This window comes from Sander vitreus, chromosome 20 (genome assembly GCF_031162955.1).
Source record: "Sander vitreus isolate 19-12246 chromosome 20, sanVit1, whole genome shotgun sequence".
In the NCBI taxonomy this organism is placed as follows: Eukaryota; Metazoa; Chordata; class Actinopteri; order Perciformes; family Percidae; genus Sander; species Sander vitreus.
The window spans coordinates 14,774,928-14,795,980 of NC_135874.1; the positions used below are offsets into that span (position 1 = coordinate 14,774,928).

The 21,053-nt window shown below is 42.0% G+C and overlaps 2 protein-coding genes across 3 annotated transcripts; one reads left to right on the plus strand and one right to left on the minus strand.

The window, feature by feature from the left end:
• Positions 1-1,122: 1,122 nt before the first annotated feature.
• On the minus strand, positions 1,123-6,345 carry LOC144535085 (transmembrane protein 151B). Its single transcript, XM_078277359.1, has 2 exons — positions 5,836-6,345; positions 1,123-3,350 (listed from the first exon to the last, which is right to left on the minus strand). Exons 1-2 carry the CDS (start codon positions 5,953-5,955, stop codon positions 1,719-1,721), a joined length of 1,752 nt encoding a protein of 583 aa, XP_078133485.1. The 5' UTR covers positions 5,956-6,345; the 3' UTR covers positions 1,123-1,718.
• A 130-nt stretch (positions 6,346-6,475) lies between these two features.
• rpap1 (RNA polymerase II associated protein 1) lies at positions 6,476-20,833 on the plus strand. 2 transcript variants are annotated; one of them, XM_078277357.1, is made up of 27 exons: positions 6,476-6,568; positions 7,145-7,344; positions 7,545-7,693; positions 8,450-8,542; positions 8,813-8,999; positions 9,127-9,291; positions 9,455-9,688; positions 11,221-11,336; positions 11,439-11,537; positions 12,138-12,239; positions 12,321-12,488; positions 12,754-12,933; positions 13,059-13,193; positions 13,307-13,477; positions 13,935-14,092; positions 14,308-14,478; positions 14,573-14,768; positions 15,064-15,173; positions 15,413-15,608; positions 15,944-16,090; positions 16,214-16,356; positions 16,656-17,088; positions 17,328-17,446; positions 17,540-17,771; positions 17,951-18,127; positions 18,650-18,706; positions 19,988-20,833. In XM_078277357.1, exons 2-27 carry the CDS (start codon positions 7,149-7,151, stop codon positions 20,135-20,137), a joined length of 4,284 nt encoding a protein of 1,427 aa, XP_078133483.1. In that variant the 5' UTR covers positions 6,476-6,568; positions 7,145-7,148; the 3' UTR covers positions 20,138-20,833. The 2 variants fall into 2 exon arrangements, with proteins under 2 accessions (XP_078133483.1, XP_078133484.1); XM_078277358.1 differs by lacking the exon at positions 6,476-6,568 and adding an exon at positions 6,619-6,838.
• The last annotated feature ends 220 nt before the right edge of the window (positions 20,834-21,053 follow it).

Consider the following 21,053-nt stretch of genomic DNA (forward strand, 5'->3'; position numbering starts at 1 on the left):
ACCAACAACGGCATTACATTGCTGCTTACTCATTAATGCATCTGTAATAATAATCCAGAAAAGTAATATACTTCATAATATTATAACATTCTACAATTATGTTAGGTCAGATAATATTTTTGTACTTTTACTTAAGTTTGGGGGGCAAGACTTTTTTTTACTTTATACTAATGGAGTCTCCACAATGTAAACTGTTACAGAAACTCCGGTTCCTGTATTTATAGTCTAAAAAGTAGCCATAAAGTTTAAAATGAAGGTTCTTGGCCTGAAAACAACCATGTCTAATTTCCACTTTTGGGTTTGTCTACATATGTCAATAATTATGTTTATATGCATTTTGAAATCTTAAACAAGAAAATCTATCGGGTCCCAGAATTACATGACAAACTGCCTTACCTTGATGATCACAGAATAAGAGGTATTTACCGGTATAAAACATATAAAAAACATTGTATTATTGTTATTCATGAAAAAAAAACAGGTTATACTTCTTCTCTTTCCTCTCTTCTTCTGCTCTATTTCTATGTTCTTCCTATATTTTGCCCAGATGGCACTCCAGTTGAAACATCATGCTGAATTTAAACTTTTGCTGGCATAAATGGTTTATTTGTACCAACCGCCCTATAGCAACCACAATGGAAAGTTGTTGGTTGAAATCATTGAAAGTCAGCGTAGTCATTCCAGTGTTTCTTCCCTTGCAGCTGTACCCGAGGACAACAGAGGAACCAGTGAGCTGTGAGTCTGAGAGTGTCTGACATCGTCACCTCAGATCAACATGATCACAGGAGAAACTTAACTCTTATCTCTCTTCTTTTTCATCTTCTAGATCAACACACACAAGAGGGGCTGTACATTTGTTTGCAACCTTAAACAAACAAAAATAGCAATTCGCCACAGTGATATAACCCCATCCTGTAAGACATTTCCTTTAATGTATTTTCCACTTTGAAAGTATTCCCTTCAATCTGACAGGTTACGAGTAAACTGATTCATAAACTGTTAAGCAATTATAATCCTTCAGGACTTCTTTTATTGCTTACATTTTTACACTCAATTTATGTTCCTACTCATCATATCCTTCATCATTAAAAGCTATATGGTGTTTTCCTTGATAGTGTTTGGTTTCACTATCAAGGAAAAGACAATTTGGTAATAACATGCAACTTTTCTTATTTCTTGTATTATTACATATGCCTATAAGTGGCACAATCCTCAAACATATAATAACACATACAAGGTCAATGTAAGAACTGGTGATGTTTTGCATCCTGTGGTTTTTGAAAAATATAAGTGACAAAAACAGTAGGATGATGAGGCCGTGCAGTTTTAATGTATCAGTGTTAGTGTGCACCATTTAGTTAGTTATTATTATCATTATACACACTGTAGAGGTTGCTTCCACAAGGAGGGTATGACAATGCAGAGGTGATGCATTTAGACACACTGCAAACATTTTGTCCCACACCTGCAGACACAATTTAACTCCAATAATATGGACATGTGCAATTCAATACAGGGAGGGACTCTTTGACCTTTTAGGGAATGTGTACAAATGTTTATTTTATTTCATATTTACAGTGGAATTTCCTGAAAGAGCTCCATAAATCTTCAATAATGTCATTCTGTCTATGGAGCAAACAGTGACCAACACCATCCATCATTACTGATTTGAATCCATCTCGACTCATATACCGACTCAATAGGTGTCTTTATGTCCTTCACAGAGCTGTCTCCACACAGGACGACCCTCTCCGTATATAATATCGCCTCACTTCCCTCCCGTCCTCACTGCCACAGCCCTCAGACCGATGCACAATGAGCACTGGGAAGAACCGGGCGTCCCTATAAGTCGGTGGACTATCGCTGAGTGCCAGCTGGCTGGAGTTGGACCTGCAGCACTGCTCGTCCACGCAGCAGGGGTCAGTCAGGTTGCTGCTGCGGCTCCTCCACAGAGCCACGGTGCGATGGGAACCGTACATGCGGCAGAGAGAGAAGCGAGACGTGTCTGAGGAAAGGTGCGAGTGGAGCAGCGCTCCCCGGCAGGAGAAGATGGAGGAGCAGCTGGAGCTGGTGATGGGCCTCCTCCTGCCTCCTCCATCACCTCGTCCATTCGGCTCCCTGCATTGCTCACAGTCCTCCTGGCTTTGCAGAGCGCCGTAACTCTGAGCAGTCTGGCTGCTGTCCAGAAGGAAGCAGTTTGAGGATGAGGTGCATTCAGTGTCTAGTAATGAGTTAGAGTCTGCTGTGCTCATGTTTATCAGCATGGCCTCTGAGTAGCTAGGAACCACCTGACGGTTACAGCGTATGTGCCACTCCATTTCAGTGCTGTCCAGTGTGTCTACTCTGGGAATAACACACCCAATATTATTCCCCAAAGGCCTGTCTTCATCCAGAAGAGAGGGGCTGCTGTGGCTGTACTCTGACCCAAATAGTTTCTCTATGCGGTAGTGCACATAAGCAGTGCGGTACTCTATCAGCACTCTCAGAGGCCAGGACAACATCAGCAGAGCTGCTGGCCAGAAGGCAACCTGGGAAGTGTACCAAGGCATCCTATCTGGGTCCACATAGGCTAGCAGGTTTTCTCTGAAGTCCACATTCTTCAAGTGCATCCCCTCCCTGGCCTCCATGTAATCATCCAAACCCTCAATTTCAGAGAAGAACCTGGCTCTCTGGTTGAGGTAATCATTTTCTGGGCCGGCCTCTGTGAAGCTGAAACATTTGGTGAAGCGCAGGCGAGTTGCTGGATGTCCCTCCAAGCCTCTGAGGTCACGCGATACATCTTTCATCCCACAGTGGCTGTAGTCAAACTCTCCCTCAGCAACATGGGTGTTCACTCTCTCATGGTACACCTGCATGGTGGTGTAGGCATCCCCGTTACGGTATCGAGTGACTTGCCGAGTCCGTCGGACAAAGTGGTAGCTGATAGCCTTCCACCATATGCAAGGGTGGGCCTGTCTCATCCGCAGCACGCGCTCATACACACTGTACACGTCTGCTTTGCTCTGCAGCTCGCTCCTGGCTCTGCAGTGCCAGCACTCCACCATGTATAAGACATAGAGCATGAACAGAAAGGCCAGAGGGATGTAGATGTAGCCGTCAGAGCAGGGGCTGTCGTGGTAGATCATTGAGCGTCCTCCAACGCCCATCCCAGAGGCCCCCCGCACGGAGGAGGTGGAGGAGGCCTTGTAGGACAAGGTGAGGTTGGAGTTGAAGCTGATTTTGGTGACTAAGGTCAGCTGACACCAGGCCACCCCACCCAGGCAGCAGTACATGAGCAGAGAGAGCAGCAGGCAGCGCCAATGGGACTCCCGGCAAACACAGTCACCCAGGGACTGCTTCACTGGACGCTGCTGCAGAGAAAGAGAAAGTAATGAGGAAAAGGCACTTAGAGAAATGAGGCCCTAAAACCTGGGGGCGACATGCAGTAGAAATGCAAATGAACGTGGCTGCCAAGTTTTTCCATACCTAAGCACAAAGTAAATCAAACTAAAGAAAGCTCAGTGGAATTAAATTAGTGTCCCTGGGAGGCTGCGAGGCAAAGCAGCTGACATAAATAAATATTAACTGAAGTGTTTTCACACATCTATCTCTAAAATTAATTGAATATATATTACATGAGGGCAAATGTACAAGCCGGTAAAGTTGTCACATTAATATCACAGGGTAACACTTGTGTATATGTAGACAGAATCCTTAAAACCTTGGAGATCAAAATCCACATTCACAACCGACACATTTTTCTGTACTTTAATTTATGTTTCTTACTTAGATAATCTTTAAATAGCCTCGTATGCACCTTTAACAGAAATGACGCACGATTAAACGTTTTACTTATTCAGCCAGGAAAAAATGCCAAATATCTTCGCTTCCAGTTTTTACACTGTTGGTCAAAAACAACAAGCAATTAGATTAATAAGTAGCGAAAAAATATAGAGATAGTAATTGATAACGCAAATAATTGTTAGATGCAGCCCAACATGACACACTGAGGCTTGTGTAGTCATTCACTTACAGACTAGTGGTCAAATATAGTCTATAATCTACTCAAGTGTAATTTAGTAACATTTTGAAGTTTATACATTATGTGAATATATAGGGAAATATGACACATTAACATTAAACTATCCAACATGTATGTATGTAAAATAGTTAAAATGAGCTCCACCTGGAAAAATGTTGCCTATATATTAACACATCAGTAAATATATTGAAATAATATAACATTCGCTGCATAAGTAGTAGCCTATTTTAACATTTTGTTAATAATACTTTACTACTTTTGCAGTAGTAAAATGTTTGTTTGTTTTTAAACAGACACATATACACACACACACACACACACACACACCTCTGCTCTATATTAATCTGCTGAGTATTGGGTGGTTAGCTCAGGGCAGACAAACAGAAAACAGAAATGCTCACATTTGCAATACTGACCAGAAGTCGAATTGTTCCATTCATCAAAGACACACTGGCCTAAAGCTATTTAATCAGTAACACTAACAGTAAAAGAAGCTAGAGCATAACCCTTTACTGCAACATTTAATTCGTGCATCTGCAAAGGAGGGTAGTTTGGGAGATTCACACATTCAAAATTTGATCCCATATTGTCAGTCATTTATTTATTACTTCTTAATAACTTGATGGTACTTTCTAATATCTTTGTCTGGTTCGTGTGGTGACAATCGCGTCCCCATGGTATCCTGTGTTCTTGTAGACTACCTCTGGTGTTTTATGGAGTGAAGCGATTTATGCTGACAACCAGCCAATCCATTACTGCACTGACACAGGGGTGGGGATGTCACTTTGCTGGTTCCATCACAGTTATATTTGGAACAGAGATTTAATTCTTGTGTACCAGAGAAGACAGACTTTCCAGTAGTCCAGGCCCCCTGACTGTAAACATTACAGACTACAGATCGTACGTATTTACCTAAAAAAAAAAAAAAAACTATGGGATGATTTTTTGATTATGTCTTTATACACAAGATGTGCAAAAATCTCCCTTTAAAGAGTTTGTCTAAGTACAATTTCTAGTCAATTTAAGGTTATACCAATCAAAACAATATAAGCCCCAACTTACTAAATATGTTGGCTAAAGATAAATAGGACATTTGTAAAAAAGACACAAGTTGATTGTAACAAAATTGTACTTTAATCTACTCAGCAGTATAAAATAGGACTTAGCAGTTACATGGACAATGAGGTAAAGCAACTCGTGCTCTCTTACTATCTGCATTGCTGGCTGCACACAACCCCCCAGATTGAATCACAGTAATTACTCCATGACAGTAAAGACAGAGGGCATGGTGGAGCAAACACAGACACATTCACCTATCAACGCTTAAAATTATGGTCTGGCTTTGCAGAAAAAAATCGTTTGCTGGTTTAACAACTCTCTGAATAAAATGCATGTGTTTGTTAAGGTGAGAGTATCTTTTCACATCACTGGATTCTACTGCCACTATGTGAAACAAATGGACTATTCTGACGTTTCAGCAAGCAGAGAGGCCGTTCGGCTGCAGGTGGAAGGTTGCATGGTGATGGCACAGAAGAGGATGGCAATACACAGAACAGAAATCAAAATGCATGTGTTTGAAATCTAAACTAGCTGTATATTTTCAAAATAATTTAATAAACTAAGGTTAATGAACTTGCATCTATTTGTATTGCACAACAAGCATGTTTATGGTTCAGAATTGCTGTTATTTCCTATATTTATTTTCTAAAAGTAATCAATTGATCAGAACTATTCACAGTTGATGTTTCTTCATGTTTTCAAGGTTTTGTTTAAAAATCAAATAATGAATGCCTGGCATGTACAGCTACACCTACCTCCTCCAGGACATCGCTCTCAGCCGGTGAGTCCTCTTCCTCCTGCTCCTCTCCCTCCTCAGCATCATTGGGAGCGCTGGTCGCCGTGTCCTCCGCAGAGTCCAGATCGGAGGAGAGCATGCTGCACTTTTCGCATGTCAGAGACAGATTATGAACTCACTCCTTTTTATTCACTTTCTGTACCCCCTTCAGCCTCGCACCGTCTGGGCCGGAGCCAGCAGGCTGCTGTTGCTGCACGGAGCGGCGATCCCGCGGGGGTGCCGACTGGCCGGACGGAGGGGGGCGGGGTTGAGGGATTTCACCGCAGCAAAGGCAGCAGAGATTGACCATGATGCAGTCAGCGAGGCTTGTTGTCAATGTCCAATTTAAATTACATTAAAAAACAAAAAAAACATTACCCTAAATTTTCATCCAGATGCTGGTGCACTGCCCAGTGTCCTGGAGGAGGGAGGAAGGATAACGCGAGATGTAGCTTAGGTATGTGGTAAACCCTGCGAGATTACACGACATAAATCAGCTAAGATGCGTTAAAATATTCGCCTCAACTCAGATATATAGTGTATGCCCCCGAAGCCTATTATTTAGAAGAAAGAGAGGGATGTAGGGGGAGGGAAAGTCGCTACGCGTTCCTTTCTATTTATTCTGGCTGAACTTTTATCTTGAAGGTTGAGTTTGGTGTCACATTCAAATTCTTCCGTGTGGTGTAGCGAGTTGCGTATCACGGACCCAGCAGGTTAGCTAACACAACTGTGAAACATTTTACAACAACAAAGATAGTAACACTGTAATTATACTGTTTGGTATTGTGTTGGATAGTATCAGTTTCAGCTAAATGAGCGTTAAGCTAACGTTAGCCAACTGTACGTTAACGTTACATTCATCCCCGGTGTGTCGGATGATCGTTAAACTTAACTAGCTAACGTTACACGTGAAAACGAAAAAGCAATATCCAGCTACCGTTAGTTAGCTAACGTTAGATATGGGTAATTTATTTGGTTAATTAGTAAGTCGCTTTCTTGCCTTTCTTGCACTACTAGCTAGCTAGATAACGTCAGTTAGCCTTAAGGTTAGCCACGTTAACCAAAGTTCAGCAGATGAGAGATAATGTTAAATTGACAGTATTTGCTTGAATTACTATGGTCTCCAATCTGCCAGACCAGAGTTCTGTTACAATGTTATTTATCTTTGTCTGTCAGGGGCGTTACGCAGTTATTTTTGTGGGCACCCAAATTGTATAGAGACACTAATAAATAGGAAAATTAGTCACAACAGTGGACATGTATTTAGTATCATCTTTTGTGTCCTTCAGAGGGATGTTGCGGCGTCCCAAGCCAACTGACTCTGAGGCAGACCTCCTAAGAGAGCAGGAGAAGTTTCTGACCTCTGGTGCCCCGTCTGCTGCCAATGTGGTCCGCCGACCTGACAAGAGGAGAGGCGAGGCTGGCGGAGAAGAAGGGGGACATAACTGGGAGAATGAAGGAAGACCGAAGGATGTTGTCACCATAGAAGGTAAGAGATGTGTCTGGTCTTTTTATTATCGAGAATAAAAACTCATTGACACTTGACATGTGGGTTTTCTTAGGAGGCTCAACATGAGGCTAAGATGGTACTTAACATGTATGAGTTACACACTTAAATATGTCTAACAATGGACCATATATGCATTAGATTATTTAACACCTAATGTTAAACTTTTATGTTTCCTCTAGATCTTGCAGACCAACTACCGTCTCTGACGCCAGCCCCTCCCAAGAAGTCTCGCTTTAAAGCTAGTCGTGTCACTTTCGAGGATGAGGATGCTGGGGAGATACTGGACCGACATGACACTCACGTCAGTGCTGTTCTCTCCAGGATCGTTGTAAGTACCTATATTCACCAATATAAGAATGGAAATGCGAAGTGGGAATCAGTGACTGTGTGTTAAAATGCTCATATTATGCTCGTTTTCAGGTTCATAATTGTAGGGGTTGTACCAGAATAGGTTTATGTGATTTCATTTTTCAAAAAACACTATATTTTATTTGTACTGCACATTGCTGCAGCTCCTCTTTTCACCCTGTGTGTTGAGCTCTCCATTTTAGCTACAGAGTGAGGCAGCGCTTCTGTTCCATCTTTGTTAGGAGTCACACATGCGCAGTACTTAGGTAAGCACTGCTAGCTAGTCAGTTGCAGAGTATGAGGGCGTGCCACGCTAGCAGCTAGGCGAGCATTATAACGTGTGTTACAAAGTGACGCACGTTTATCACGGAAGTAAAGGCTGGACTACAATAGAGCTGTTTGGAGCAGTTTGTGAACAGTGTTTTCTCTGGAAGAAGATGGTAAGTCCCTTTGGGGTGGACTTTGGGCTTTTTCACTTTGTAAACCTATAATGTTCACAAAAATATAACACAATAAAGGAAAGGGAAAAGGCCAAACAGCATAATATAAGCACTTTAAATAAAGTAGCTAATTTTCCCTGTTGGACCTTTCCAAGCATACATGCATGCAGTCACTTAAATTTTGTTTAGCGGATTTTCTCAGTTATCCAAGTTTGCTGATATCATGTTTAGCTTCAGACAATTCCGTTTTTGTTTTTTCACCCCCAATGGATCTGTAACATTATTATTTGTTTAAGGAGAGAGATACCAGCTCTACTCCGATATCTCTTCCACCACTTACTGGCATGGCTTTCCCCAAAGTATTGCACCGCTCTGAAACCAGCAGTCAGGTAAAAATACATTAATGCCAATTCTGCATAAGTTGTGTGATTTTTAAAGTCTTAAAGTGTATAAATATAAAAATGGCAACAAACTCTGGTCATTTAAAATGAAGAAAACCGCTTCTCTTTATACAGAATCACATATTACTTTTTAAAAAAAATATACAAAACTTATGAAGATTTATTATTACAAGCTGTTTTTTCGTACTCACACATTGTATCTTTACAATATTTGCCTTCAACTTGATTTTTTAAAAGTTTTTTCATCCTTATGACCAGGTGCCACTGTCTTCCGCTGGTGGAAAGAAGAGTATCTTTGCACGTCAGATTGCAGCTCAGAGACTTAAGGAGGGAAAGACACCTTCACATTGTGCACCTAAAGCTGCCCAGACACCTGAACACAGAGAGCAGAACCTGCGTCCTGAGAACAGCATGGATACAGATCAGTGTGGTGCTGCAGTTGATCGTAAGTAAATGTAATTCATATCTGTCAGCGCATATGTCAGAATTCTGAAAGAATAATTGAATTGGTCTGTGGTGAAAGATATTTAACCCCCTCTTCACATTATTTTGATCTCCTCTCTACTCACCAGAGCTAACTGCAGGCTCAGGTCCCAGTCTGCTGTCTGGTCAGGGGCTTGGGGGCCCAGATAGCTCAGGAGAGACCATGAGGATCCACAGGGAGAACCAGCTTAAGCTCCAGGCCATGTCTCAGTCTGAGATTCTGCAAGAGCAGAGGAAACTCTTATCTCAGCTCGGTAGGCAATGATGTTGTCCACATGATGATGAATTAATATAATATATGTTGAGATGAAGACATAGTATATGTTGAGTTTGTATCTTAACTAGCAAAGTACATCAGAACCTTTTTTCCATTGTCTTGGTACCACTGCGTATAACACAATTATTTCTGCTTCCCAGATCCTAGACTGGTGGACTTTGTTAGATCTCGCAAAGCCCAGAGCGTCCCATCCTCTGCCTCCGTATCCAAACAACCCAAGGTCAAAAGCAGCAAGGACAATTTTCCTCTTGAAAATGTGAGCAGAGAGTCAGACTCCTCTGCTGCTGCTGCTGCTGTGCTGTTTCAGAAACCCCAGGAAGTAGAAATGGAAGGAGAGGAGGAACTGCCACCACAACCACCAGCTGCTGTGACAGGTATGATGGATTCAAAAGCAACCTTTTCATCACGTCTACCTTGTTAGTTGTCCCTGGTCTCTGCTGCTGCTGGAGATATAAATAAATCAACAGCATTAAAGTTATGTGGATTACTATTCTATAGAATATTTGACATTACTTTACATTATGTTCTTGCTGGTTACACCTGTTTAAATTTACATATATTACACTACATTTCAGAGGGAAATATTGATCATCTTACCTCCATTACATTTGTCTGACAGCTATAGTTACTTTTCAGATTACAATTTTACATACCCTTTCTGTGTTTGTTGATTTTGAATGTAAATGTTTCGGAAGTAAGAAATTATCATTTATGGCTTGAGAAAATTCTCTTACTTCCTAAACTGTTTTAAAACCTCTCTTGGATCAGCTGGAAAATGCATTGTCACAAAGTGGAAAGCAGGGCTGTTTTTCTGAGCTCATGAAAAGTTTACTTTTTAGTCAGATACGTGGTTCTCACAAACGTGATGATCTAATAGGATATGATGCATTGCTGTAGATTAAAGACCAAACAATATCTAAAGTAGTTGCAACACACACATGGATGCAGCAGTAATATGAATCCAGTATCCAATATAGTTGTGCAGAATGAAGACTTTTACTTTTGATACTTTAAGTACATTTAGCTGATAATACTTGCATACCTTTACTTAAGCACGGTGGTTTTGAATGCAGGGCATTTTCAAAATGTGATATTAGTACTTTTACTTAAGTGAAGGATCTGAATACTTCTTCCACCACTGTTAAATTGTGACCTTGCTGCTGAGACTGTCAAATTGTTTGATCAGTGGTGTATTTTGAGGGATAAGCCCTAAATGTACTTCTGTGAAGAAGACCAGGACATCTGGCTGTTTGCCATTCCTGCCTTCATCTCCCTCCTGATGTATCTCACTCACCTGATTCTCTTTCCTTCACTCTCTCTGCTCCCCCTCTCCCATGCATCCATTCTTTAACTAATGCGATGCTTCTGCTGCATGGCTAAAAACTCAACATAAAGCTGATTATTGACTTCACTTTGTGTGATTAGCAGAAAGGCTAGGGTGAGCCAGAAGTAGCCACTCTCTGCAATTAAGTTACTGCAGATCATTCAAAGACTTCTCTGTCTTGATGAAAGTGTTGCTAATGGATCGTATGAAGACAGATCTTGCACATCATTTATACCATCTTCTTTTTTTTTTTTTTTAAACATAATGAACAGAGCTGGTTTTAGTCCTTCTGTTATCCTGGCCAGCAATTCTGTATTGCTTCCTCTACCTTCCTTTTTAGAGAAGACAACATATACTTGTTTTAGGTTGATTATAAATAGCTAAACGTTGCCTCAGCTTCTTGCATAGAATCTTTAACCATAGCTGAGGGAAGTTGGGGTGCTGGGGGGTAGTGAGTGTAGCAGTAGTTTGTTTACAGTGGTGGCACATGTTGGAGTTTATTTGTGCTGATGACAGTCGTACCAATTAATACAAGCAATCATACATGGATTACAAGTCTTGCTTCTGCCCTTCTGTGTGAAGAGGAGGATCTGCTGCTGAAGCCTCAGAAGGAATGGGTCCACATGGATAAGCTGGAGCCAGAGAAGCTGGAGTGGATGAGAGACTTGCCTTCACCCAGAAGGAAAGGAACCAAGAAGGTAAGGAGATATTTCTTACAATACCAGTAGAGGCCCTTTTCATCAATCTTGGGTTGAGAAAATGTGTTGTCCAACACATTCTGTGGTTCTGTGTCCTGATAGGCCATGCAGGCTCGGTTTGACTTTGCGGGGAGCTTGATTCCACCAACTGAGGATCTGCCCACCCATTTAGGCCTGCACCACCATGGAGAAGAGCCTGAGGTCAGTAACAAAACGTTGAAAAACAAAAACGTTTCCTTTTTATTAATATATATTTTTAATTTTTGTGTCTTTTAATGTTTAAAGTATTAATAAAATGTGTAACGCCTTTCAGGTCTATTTTTCATGATTTTCTTTTGCATTCAAAAGTTGGGGTTGGCTCACAAAGCACAACAGCAGTACTGGATAACTGCAAAGTTAGATTCAAGATAGAAGTTAGAATTTCAACTCATTATGATGGCTCATTGCTGCCAGTACAGTACAATTCTTTTAATTTCCTTATTAATTTCTTATTCATTTAAATGTGTCTGTTTTTGTAAATAGAACTTTGGAGTCATGTAGAAGCATTGGTTACATTTCCTCCAGAGAGCACATTTGTGAAGAGGTTTGGATCTGATAGCCTTACACATAACCTGCTGTTATATATAATTTCCACTTTATCTTTGAAAGAGTGTCATGCCACTTTTTATGGGACTTGCAAAAAAGTGAAGCATCATTTTGAGACTGAAAACCAGATTCATCTCAACGTTCGTTTTTTAGACAAGGCTCCAGGTCTTTGTCTTTGTAATGATTTTGCTCTTGACATTGAGGCTTTCTCTCCAGCGGGCAGGTTACTCCCTGCAGGAACTCTTCCTGCTGTCTCGGAGTCAGCTCATCCAGCAGAGAAGTCTGGCCCTCAGCACTCTGGCCAACATCCTCTCAAAGGTACACAAACAAACACACACAGTGTCGCTGCAGAGGCACATGTCTGTAGTCACTCATGTGGCTGCATTTCTTACTCTGTAGGCACGTTCCGGGGAGTACCTGTCAGTTCTGCAAGGCAGCGTGGTGTCTACTCTGCTCGACGCCGGCCTGCTCTTCCTGCTCCGCTTTGCGTTGGACGACGGTGTGGAGGGAGTGATTACTGCAGCTGTACATGCACTTAAAGCACTACTTGTTTGTCCAGAGGATGAAGTAAGTCAACTTGAATCATTACAGCCTGTCAATAAAACCTTCAGTATTTTTCATGTCATTATGTCATTTTACCTGCAAAGACTCACTAAGGTATGGTCACAATAAAGTTGATCAATTAATCACAAAATATGTCAGAAACCCAGAAGCAAAAACTTGCTTTGTAGAAGAGAGTACACTTTGGTTGTCTGTTACAGTTCTTCTATATGACGATCCCAATCCAATGCCTAGTTCCTCTTATTCATATCTAATTTGTTTGCTCTCTCAGGAGTGTTTGGACTGCACCTTCTCCTGGTTTCGCGGCCTGGCCTCTTTCCCCCTGCTGCCGTCTGCTCAGGAAGAGGAAGAAGAGGAGGAGGAAGGGCTGCCCGAATGTATGAAGGAGACGGCTAAGGAGAAGGAAGATGGGAAGAGCGATCATGATGTGGCCAGGCAGGATGTTGTCAAGGTAAACAGGTTTACATTTTACATGTTTTCCTTGGCTTTTTCATATTTATAATATATTGTAAAAGTACAGTAAGACGGTGAAGGTGAAATGAGGTGCAATGATTATTCTTCCTGTCTGTGTTTCAGGGTCTGTTAAAGATGAAACTGCTCCCCAGGCTGCGTTACATCCTTGAGGTGGTCCGACCTTCTCCTCGAGTAGTCCAGAACGTCCTGCAGATTCTGACTCGTATTGCTAGGCACTCCTCCTCATCTGCCACACAGGTAGCAACACTCACTCAATCAACTGTTTGTCTACCATGCTTGTAGTACGATTAATTATCATTGTCTATATTTTTCTTCTGGCCAAATTCAGTAAAATTGCATTTCACTCTCAGGTGCTTGACTGTCCTCGCTTGATGGAGATGTTGGTGTCAGAGTTCCTTCCCATTTCCTGGACAGCACCATCTTCTCCCCTTCCTCAGTCTGTTTATGGACTCCCACTGGCCAGTGCCATGAAGCTGTTGAGAGTTTTGGCTACTTCTGGCCGACATGCCTGTGCCAGACTGGTAAGTGCTGCTGTGGAATCTGTGAGGGCCGGTGCTAGCAACAGTTTTTAATTGCCTGATAATGTATTAGAATAACAGTTTATTTTAGAGAGGTCTTTACTGACTAAATGAACTGTGTCTATACAGATACAGCTTGGCATATATATATGAAAGTATCCAGTTGTGTGTGAAGTGTGCAGACACCTTTCTTTATTGATCATGTTCATTTGTTGTGCATAGTACAGTATGTGCATGGGTCTGAAATCCAACTTCTGGAATTACTTATCGTCTGTAAAATACGCAATTGATAAAATACAAGTGGAAAATAAAATACTTTACTGTTCCAGATTTATTTGCATGTTTGTAACCTCTGCTCACAATAAGTAGCATATAATCATTATCCAATTTGTGTCTGATGTATTCCTTCAATCCCACCATGTAAGCATTGATAGCTTACCTTTTCCTTTCCTATCCCCAGTTTAACTCTCTTGGAGTGAGGGAGCGTCTGCCTTGTCTGCTGAGTGCTGAGCCCAGTGAGCTGCTGCTGGAACCGGCCGAGGCCCTCAGGATCACCACTGAGGCCTACAGGCTGTGGGCTGTGGCAGCCGGCTATGGACAGGCCTGCAAATTATTCATGTAAGTTAACACATTGAAGCTGGCCTCCAGGGGCAGAAAGATTCCTCCTTAGGAGTGCTAAGTAATTTAAAATCCAGAGCCTGATTAGAGACAGCGACTCTGTATAGAACAGTCTCATAATTAAAGTACTTACAGTAACTTGACACCGTCTAATCCTCTCCTCTGCTCTCGCCGTGCTTGTCTTTAATCGCTATACTGTCATTACGTTACCACAGAGACCTGTATCCAGGCTTAGCGAAGGCTCTACAGTCAGTTCACAGAGACCTGGTCCACTCAGATCCTCTGTTGCATCTGCAGCTCCAGTGGGTCCTGGCTCTGCTTTCTCTGCTCACACAGGTCACACACACTGCTGGTTGCCACCAGGAGTTACAGGCCGGCATGGTCAGGTACAAATGAGGATTAAAGTGGATTTATGATATCATCACACAACACACTTGAATCCTTTTTATCTACATGTTACCCTCTGTGTTTTTACCACAGCTCTCAGGGAGAAGAGTGCCCTCCTCCCCCTCCAGTGTCATGGGGTCATGTCTCAGGGTTGCAGGCATCCTTGTTGGGACATTTGAAGGGCTTTGTAAAGAGCCTTGATCATCCAGTTCAGAAAGACAGCAGCGTGGCTGTGATACCAGCTTATCTGGCCTACCTAGAAGCTTACTACCATCAGCTCTCCAGACAGGTACGGCTTCCTGCCATGTTAGGACATATCAAGTTAAACTTTTTATTACAAATATATTGTTATCTCTCAAGTAGATGTCTGAAAAACGACAGGACAGTGGAATCAGGCATGGAATGAAACTGAGGAAATAAGTCCACATCTATATGGTTGAACTCTCTGTGCTTTACCAAGTTCATGAATCCATGAACTACTACTTAAAAAATTAAACAAAGTTGGCCATTAGCTCAGGCTACATGTCAACAAAATGTAACTGTAAAATGCAAAACAACTAGTGTAATGTGACTTTCTTCCTCAGAACTGTTTTAAACCAGTAGAGACCCTTCAAGAACTGGAGCAGCTGACCTCTGAGGTTCTCCTCCCCCTGCTGTCCCACCATGTTGTTCAAGGCCTGATAAAGAACCTGAAGTATGTCAGATTTACTTTGAGGCCAGTGTTGTCATCGTAGTTCTCGTTGTTATTCCTAGTCATATTGTCAGATAATACAATTAATGTCTAAGTAATGAAAACAAATGGCAGTTGCTTTTGTTTTGTCTTGTAAAATTTGTTCTTGACCGTACTCGACAGCACAGTCTGAATTTCATCGGTTGACAAAACTTCATTTGTTGACAGCTTTTTCTATTATTGTTCAATATTCTTTATACCAGGCCTTCCTCGGTGGTCTGTAATGTCCAGTCCAGTCATCAGGGCCCAGAGACTTCTCCCAGCCTCCCTGGTTTGGCCTGCCCAGGATGGAGGGACCGCCCGGGGCTGGTTGTTCCCAGCTCCCCCTTCCCTCTTCTCACAGGCCTGGGGCTCCTCCTGGAAACGATCACAGGCATCCACAAAGGCCTCAGCTGCAAGGTAAAGTTTAAATGCTTTAGGGAGTATTTTATACAATGCAGGGACAGGAACTGACAATAACGAGGCGAGGAATACAGAGTCTGCAGTTTTTTTCTTTTTGATTATATCACTGCTAAGCACATTCCTCAGCCAAAAATGAAAGAACTAATCAGTGCAGTCTCTAGTTGCAGCCTCTTGGCAGTAGAGTGCACATGTTGGCCGGTCACTGAACCAGGAACACAATATTTTGCTTCCATCTTGTGGTGACAAACAAAAAATCCCATATGTTTTATCTTTCTCCCCCCCCCAATCCCCACTCCTCCTCCTCCACCTCCCACCCTTTTCCCCCTCTCTAGTTCACTGGTCTCTTACTGTCAGAACCTGTGATTGGTTACTTGCGAAGTTGCAGTCAGGCTACACCCACCCTGTCTCACACCAGAGCCTGGCTTCTCCGTCATGAACACCACCTCCTCTACCTGCTGCTCCGGCTGGCACACAGACTGGTAGGCTCTGACCTGAAACATTCAGTTTAGGCTCTGTTTTAGTCAGCAACATGTTGTACTTGGTTGTTTGTACTTTCTGTTACAAACCAAACTTGAAGCACCAATTTCATGTTTTTTTCTCAGGTTCCAATTGAGCCTGACGTAGCCAAGCATGCCTCACTTTACCACCAGGTGGCGCTGGTTCTGCTGCCATGGTTATTACCAGGCAGCGAATACCTGGGACATGAACTGTTGTCCACCATCATCTTCAGCAAGGACTTTATATCGTAAGTTTACATTTACTTTACTAAGTTTAAGTTGGGATTGATTGCCAATCAAACTAAAGAGCCTTTCTTGTTTTGACTGCATATAATATATTCTTCTTTCCAAATAATCGTTTAGTGCTTGATAAACAGGGCAGATTATTATAGTCTAATTTTACAAATTATTTTACATTCAAAATAGCTTTTCTTTTTTTTTTTTAGAATTGGATCAAATTAACCAATAACCCTTTTCCACCAAAAGTAATGTTCCTCATTCTTTGCTTTCTCATTATTACAGTATCACTCATTTGTTTGCTTTCCAGAGAGGGCCACAGCGGAGGACCTGAGGCCGTAGAGCTGGGAGAGCTGAAACTCCATGAGGAAACACAACACCGCACCTCTCCCTCTCTGCACACTGTCGGAGCTCTGCTGAGAGAAGCCTGCGTCCAGTTGCCATCCATACGAGGCTGCTTCCTCACTCAACTGGCCCATCTGGAGCCATCCGTACTGACGTCCCGAGACGCTCTCCTCGGCCGCAACCCCTGGATCAGCTCCCATCTCCTGCCAGAGCTCACGGGTCCCACCGTTCCATCTGATTGGCCTTTCCTCCCACTCGTCAGCCTGTATGAGCGGACTGGCGTGTCCGATGGTGGAGGGTTAGCGGTGGAAGAACTCCCACAGGGGGCTCTGCAGGCAGTGACCCACTGTCTGCAGTGGCTGCTGCTGCTGGAGGTCTGGAGGGAGGAAGCACTAAAGGTACAGAAACAAGTCAAGCCAGGTCAATTTTTAATTTTTTTTAATTTAGCAAATTAATCAAAAAATTATTGTGAATTGTTGCCCTAATAACCATATATTTATGCTAAATAAATACTAGTCATTAATACTGATCCTCTGGTGGCCAAGCTTCTCCTCTAGTGTGTTTCTGCCAGGCAGTATTGCATTATATTTGTTATAGTACATGTAACTAACCTCCAGAACATCTTGTCATGTTGCAGGTGATCCTTCCTGTCGCCAAGCTCGCCCGCCTGTCCTGTGTGTTCCTGTGTTCCAGTGACTTGTTCCTGGAGAGACCTGTTCAGAAACTGACCTGGGGTCTGTTCAGATTGCTGACCAGGTCTGAACATGTTTAATACCCTTGTTCTTGCAGTGAAAACCTGAATTGAGTACATAGAACAGGGTTATTAAACTGTAACTTTTCCATTTACAGGCAATCCAGGCTGGACTCTTTGGACCTGAACGTGCCTCCTCCGGGTCTGGCCTCCTTCCAGGACTTGTACTTTGCTCTTTTGACCCAGTACGAAGCTGTGTCCTTTGGAGACAGGCTCTTTGGCTGCTGGGTCCTCTTACCCCTGCAAAGGATGTACAGCGCCAGCATGAGGCTTGCTGTGTTTGGAGAACATGTGGGTATGTTGAGGTCACTGGGAGTCACTCTGGAACAGGTAAGGATGAGGGCGTTGCTGCTTTTTATTCTCATTAGTTGCCTTTTCATGTGTTAAGATGCCTTTATAAAGTAATTTTTGCAATTGTTGTCTGACTCTTACTACTAACACAAATATTCTATTTTTATACAACACATGATTTGGATCAAGTTATTGTCTCTCTGTCCCTTCATTTGAAGCTCTCCATTCCTATCGAGCGGTTCACTTCCCCCCCTGAAGACTCCCTCCCTCTCCTTTGTCTCTACTTCCGCTCTTTGGTAACGGGGACCCTGAAACCCCGCTGGTGCCCTCTCTTATATGTGGTTACTTTGTCTCACGTCAACTCCTTCATCTTCTCTCAGGACGCTGCAGCACAGGTATAGCACTGCATGGCATCCAAGCCACACTTTTTCTTATGTTTTTATGTTAAGATTGTTTTTTGGGGCCTTTTTCTAATTTGCCACAATGAAACCAGCCACATATGTAGTGATTTAGCAAATCCAGAAGGGGCTTCAGCTGCACTGAATAGGAGCTTGTGAGAAGGGCTCAGTGGCTTTACAGGGAGTTATGCACATTTTTATGCGCCAAATATGAGCTCATTGGATGCAAAATCTTGAAGATTTTGTGTGTCTGCAAAACTCATGTCATTGATTAACTGTCAATGGAGGAGCCTCTGGGTTGGTCTCACAAATTCATCTTACATGGCATGTGACTTTTATTTAACTGTGAGGTTTGGGGGTAAACTCCATATAATAAGAAACACATTCATATAGCAGTACGGCCGAAAACGCTCATGTATGCAGGTGTAGAGTTTATTGAGTTAAAAACTGTTACTGATGTAAAGTGCAGTAGTACATCAATAAGGCTTTTGATCTTTAATCTCCTCTTCCTTTTTCCAGGAGGTTGAAGCAGCTCGACACAGTATGCTGAGGAAAATCTACTACCTGACTGATGAGGTACTCCTCTACTTTTTTGCAATCCATCGCTTTTTCTCCTTCGCTCTGTCTCTCTCTGATCCTCATACCCTTCAGTGTGTTTATTGATTGTACCAACTCTTCCCCTCGCCTCTCACCTAACTTTCTGATGATGTTTTCTCCACAATCTCTCCACATTCCTCTGACATCCCAGTTTGTTTCTCATCTTGTTGACCGCCATCCAAGTCACTGTTTTAAATCTTCCTCAGTTTTCTATTTGTGTTAGTTATGCATGTGGTTATCTTCTCATTTTTAATATTTTAATGTAATTAGTTTTACAGTACATCCAAGAGTCCAAGAGTTTTTGTTTTTTAGTTTCACCTAGGTTATTTAGAGCTTTTCTGTAATTTCAGTATCACTGAATACATTTGCAACATATACTCGGACCAATTAATGCATCCCATCTTCAACACCGCAAATCACACACCTTGTGTGGTTCTTTACCTAAACACTTTGTTTAAACCAGTGCTTCCCAACCTTTTTTTGTCTGATGTTCCTCTGTCTGATCAAAGTATCCCTTTACTGACAATCTGAATACTGACAATACCTGTAATATGTTCATTTGAATTCATCCTTAAATGAATGTTATTTAACAATGTTGATTATAGAACATTGGATATCGTTGTAGTAGTTCTTCATATAGTTGTCCTGTCAGTGTTAAGGTTGGTTTGATTCGTACTACCACTGCTCGAAGAGGAAGAATTTGGACATTTCAACCATTTATTCATTACTTTTAAAGCAACACTAGAGCACTTTTACCACTTCGGTCCCCCTACAGGTTGGAAGCGGAATTGTCCATTACATTACATTATGCAAGTTTGCCAGATTGGGTAGCGGATCTGTAGTTCGAATGAGACATAATGAGACATTACGACAGCGGTAATGGACAATTCCGCTTCCAACCTGTAGGGGGACCGAAGCGGGAAAAGTGCTGTAGTGTTGCTTTAAGCTAGCTAACTAATTTAACTGACTATCTTTTACTTTAAGCTATGAAACTTATTTATCCATTAGTTTTAGCTATCCATTTCAATTACTTTTAGCTAATTGTTGTTTAGACCTCTCTGCTAACTTGCTAACAAGTTTTCATGCACTCTTAAATGCAGCACATGGTGTTCTGGTGTTACAGCTGAATCAATGTGTCAATATAAATAATAAATTAAAAAAATCAAATTAGCTACTCTACAGTCTTTTCACATACTCCTGGCAACCACCACCTCTGCTGCTCTTCTCATCTCCTTCTCACTCTCTTTGTCTCATTTCCAGGTGTTGAGGAACCACTTGCTGCTCTTCCGTCTGCCACAAAAGCACTCAGAGTTTGGCTTTGATACGTACAAACAGTTGCCTCCCATTAGGGAGAAACGTTTGGAGAGCGTCCTGAGACGGCAGGACAGCAGCGATGACAAAGGAGACTGAAGGCAGCAGGGAATGGAAAAATTAAAAGTAGAGAGCCAAAAACAGAAGATCCAGAGGAGGGGACAGTATGGAGCAAATGGAAGGAGAGACTAGAACACGAGAAGAAGATGCTGAGAAAGAAAAGAGACAAAGTAAGACAATAATTTCAACTACTTAAGGTTTCACGTTAAGATTGGCCTTGGAACCAGAGCCAATGTGGCCACAAGAACATTTTCTGTTGCCTCTTTCCTTAAAGGAACCCTAACCTGAGGTAGATTTGGCCAGCCCTCAATGAAGTACCAATTGCAAATAATCTATCACTTATTTGAACCAGCTTCGAGCATAATACAGGTCTATTTTTCATTATGAGACTATATTTTACCGACAGTCAGTGGAAATAGTCGGTTTAATGTAAGTTTTGGTTTTCTGAGGTTACTTGAACCTGTCTGAACTGAAACACAACTAGTCAGATCAACCTAAAGGATAAATACAAGTGCTAAAAATGAAATGTAGATGCAGCGGGACACAGGTCCCATTAACCTTTCCTAGAAACAAACAGTCTTTCCACACCAGTACTGTGCTAGTTGATGTGTGTCTGATGGGCTTGAAAAAGAGACCACGTTCTTTTTTTGGCATCTCGGAGTAAAGACAAATGTACTACTTTACAAGTTCCTGGAATTGTCTTTTTTCTGTGAATAAAACACGATTTCAAGTTTGTGTAACTTTAATGTTTTTAATTCTTTAATCACTCTGACTCAGCACTGCAATTACAGCCCGTACAATATAGCTGAGTTTGTAAGGCCTATTTTTTATTGACAGCCGCACCACAAATGCAGGAGCTCACAATTTTATTAAAATACTGCAGCAAAGATGTTGTTTTTAGCGGGTTTAAACAAATTAAAATGTGGTTAAAGACCCACAGACATCCAGACTGGGT

Coding starts and splice junctions, on each gene's coding strand:
- LOC144535085 (XM_078277359.1), bottom strand. CDS start 5,955: ATGCTCTCCTCCGATCTGGACTCTGCGGAGGACACGGCGACCAGCGCT. Junction 3,351..5,835: donor AGAGCGATGTCCTGGAGGAG/GTAGGTGTAGCT, acceptor CTTTCTCTGCAG/CAGCGTCCAGTGAAGCAGTC.
- rpap1 (XM_078277357.1), top strand. CDS start 7,149: ATGTTGCGGCGTCCCAAGCCAACTGACTCTGAGGCAGACCTCCTAAGA. Junction 7,345..7,544: donor GGATGTTGTCACCATAGAAG/GTAAGAGATGTG, acceptor TGTTTCCTCTAG/ATCTTGCAGACCAACTACCG. Junction 9,000..9,126: donor GTGTGGTGCTGCAGTTGATC/GTAAGTAAATGT, acceptor TCTACTCACCAG/AGCTAACTGCAGGCTCAGGT.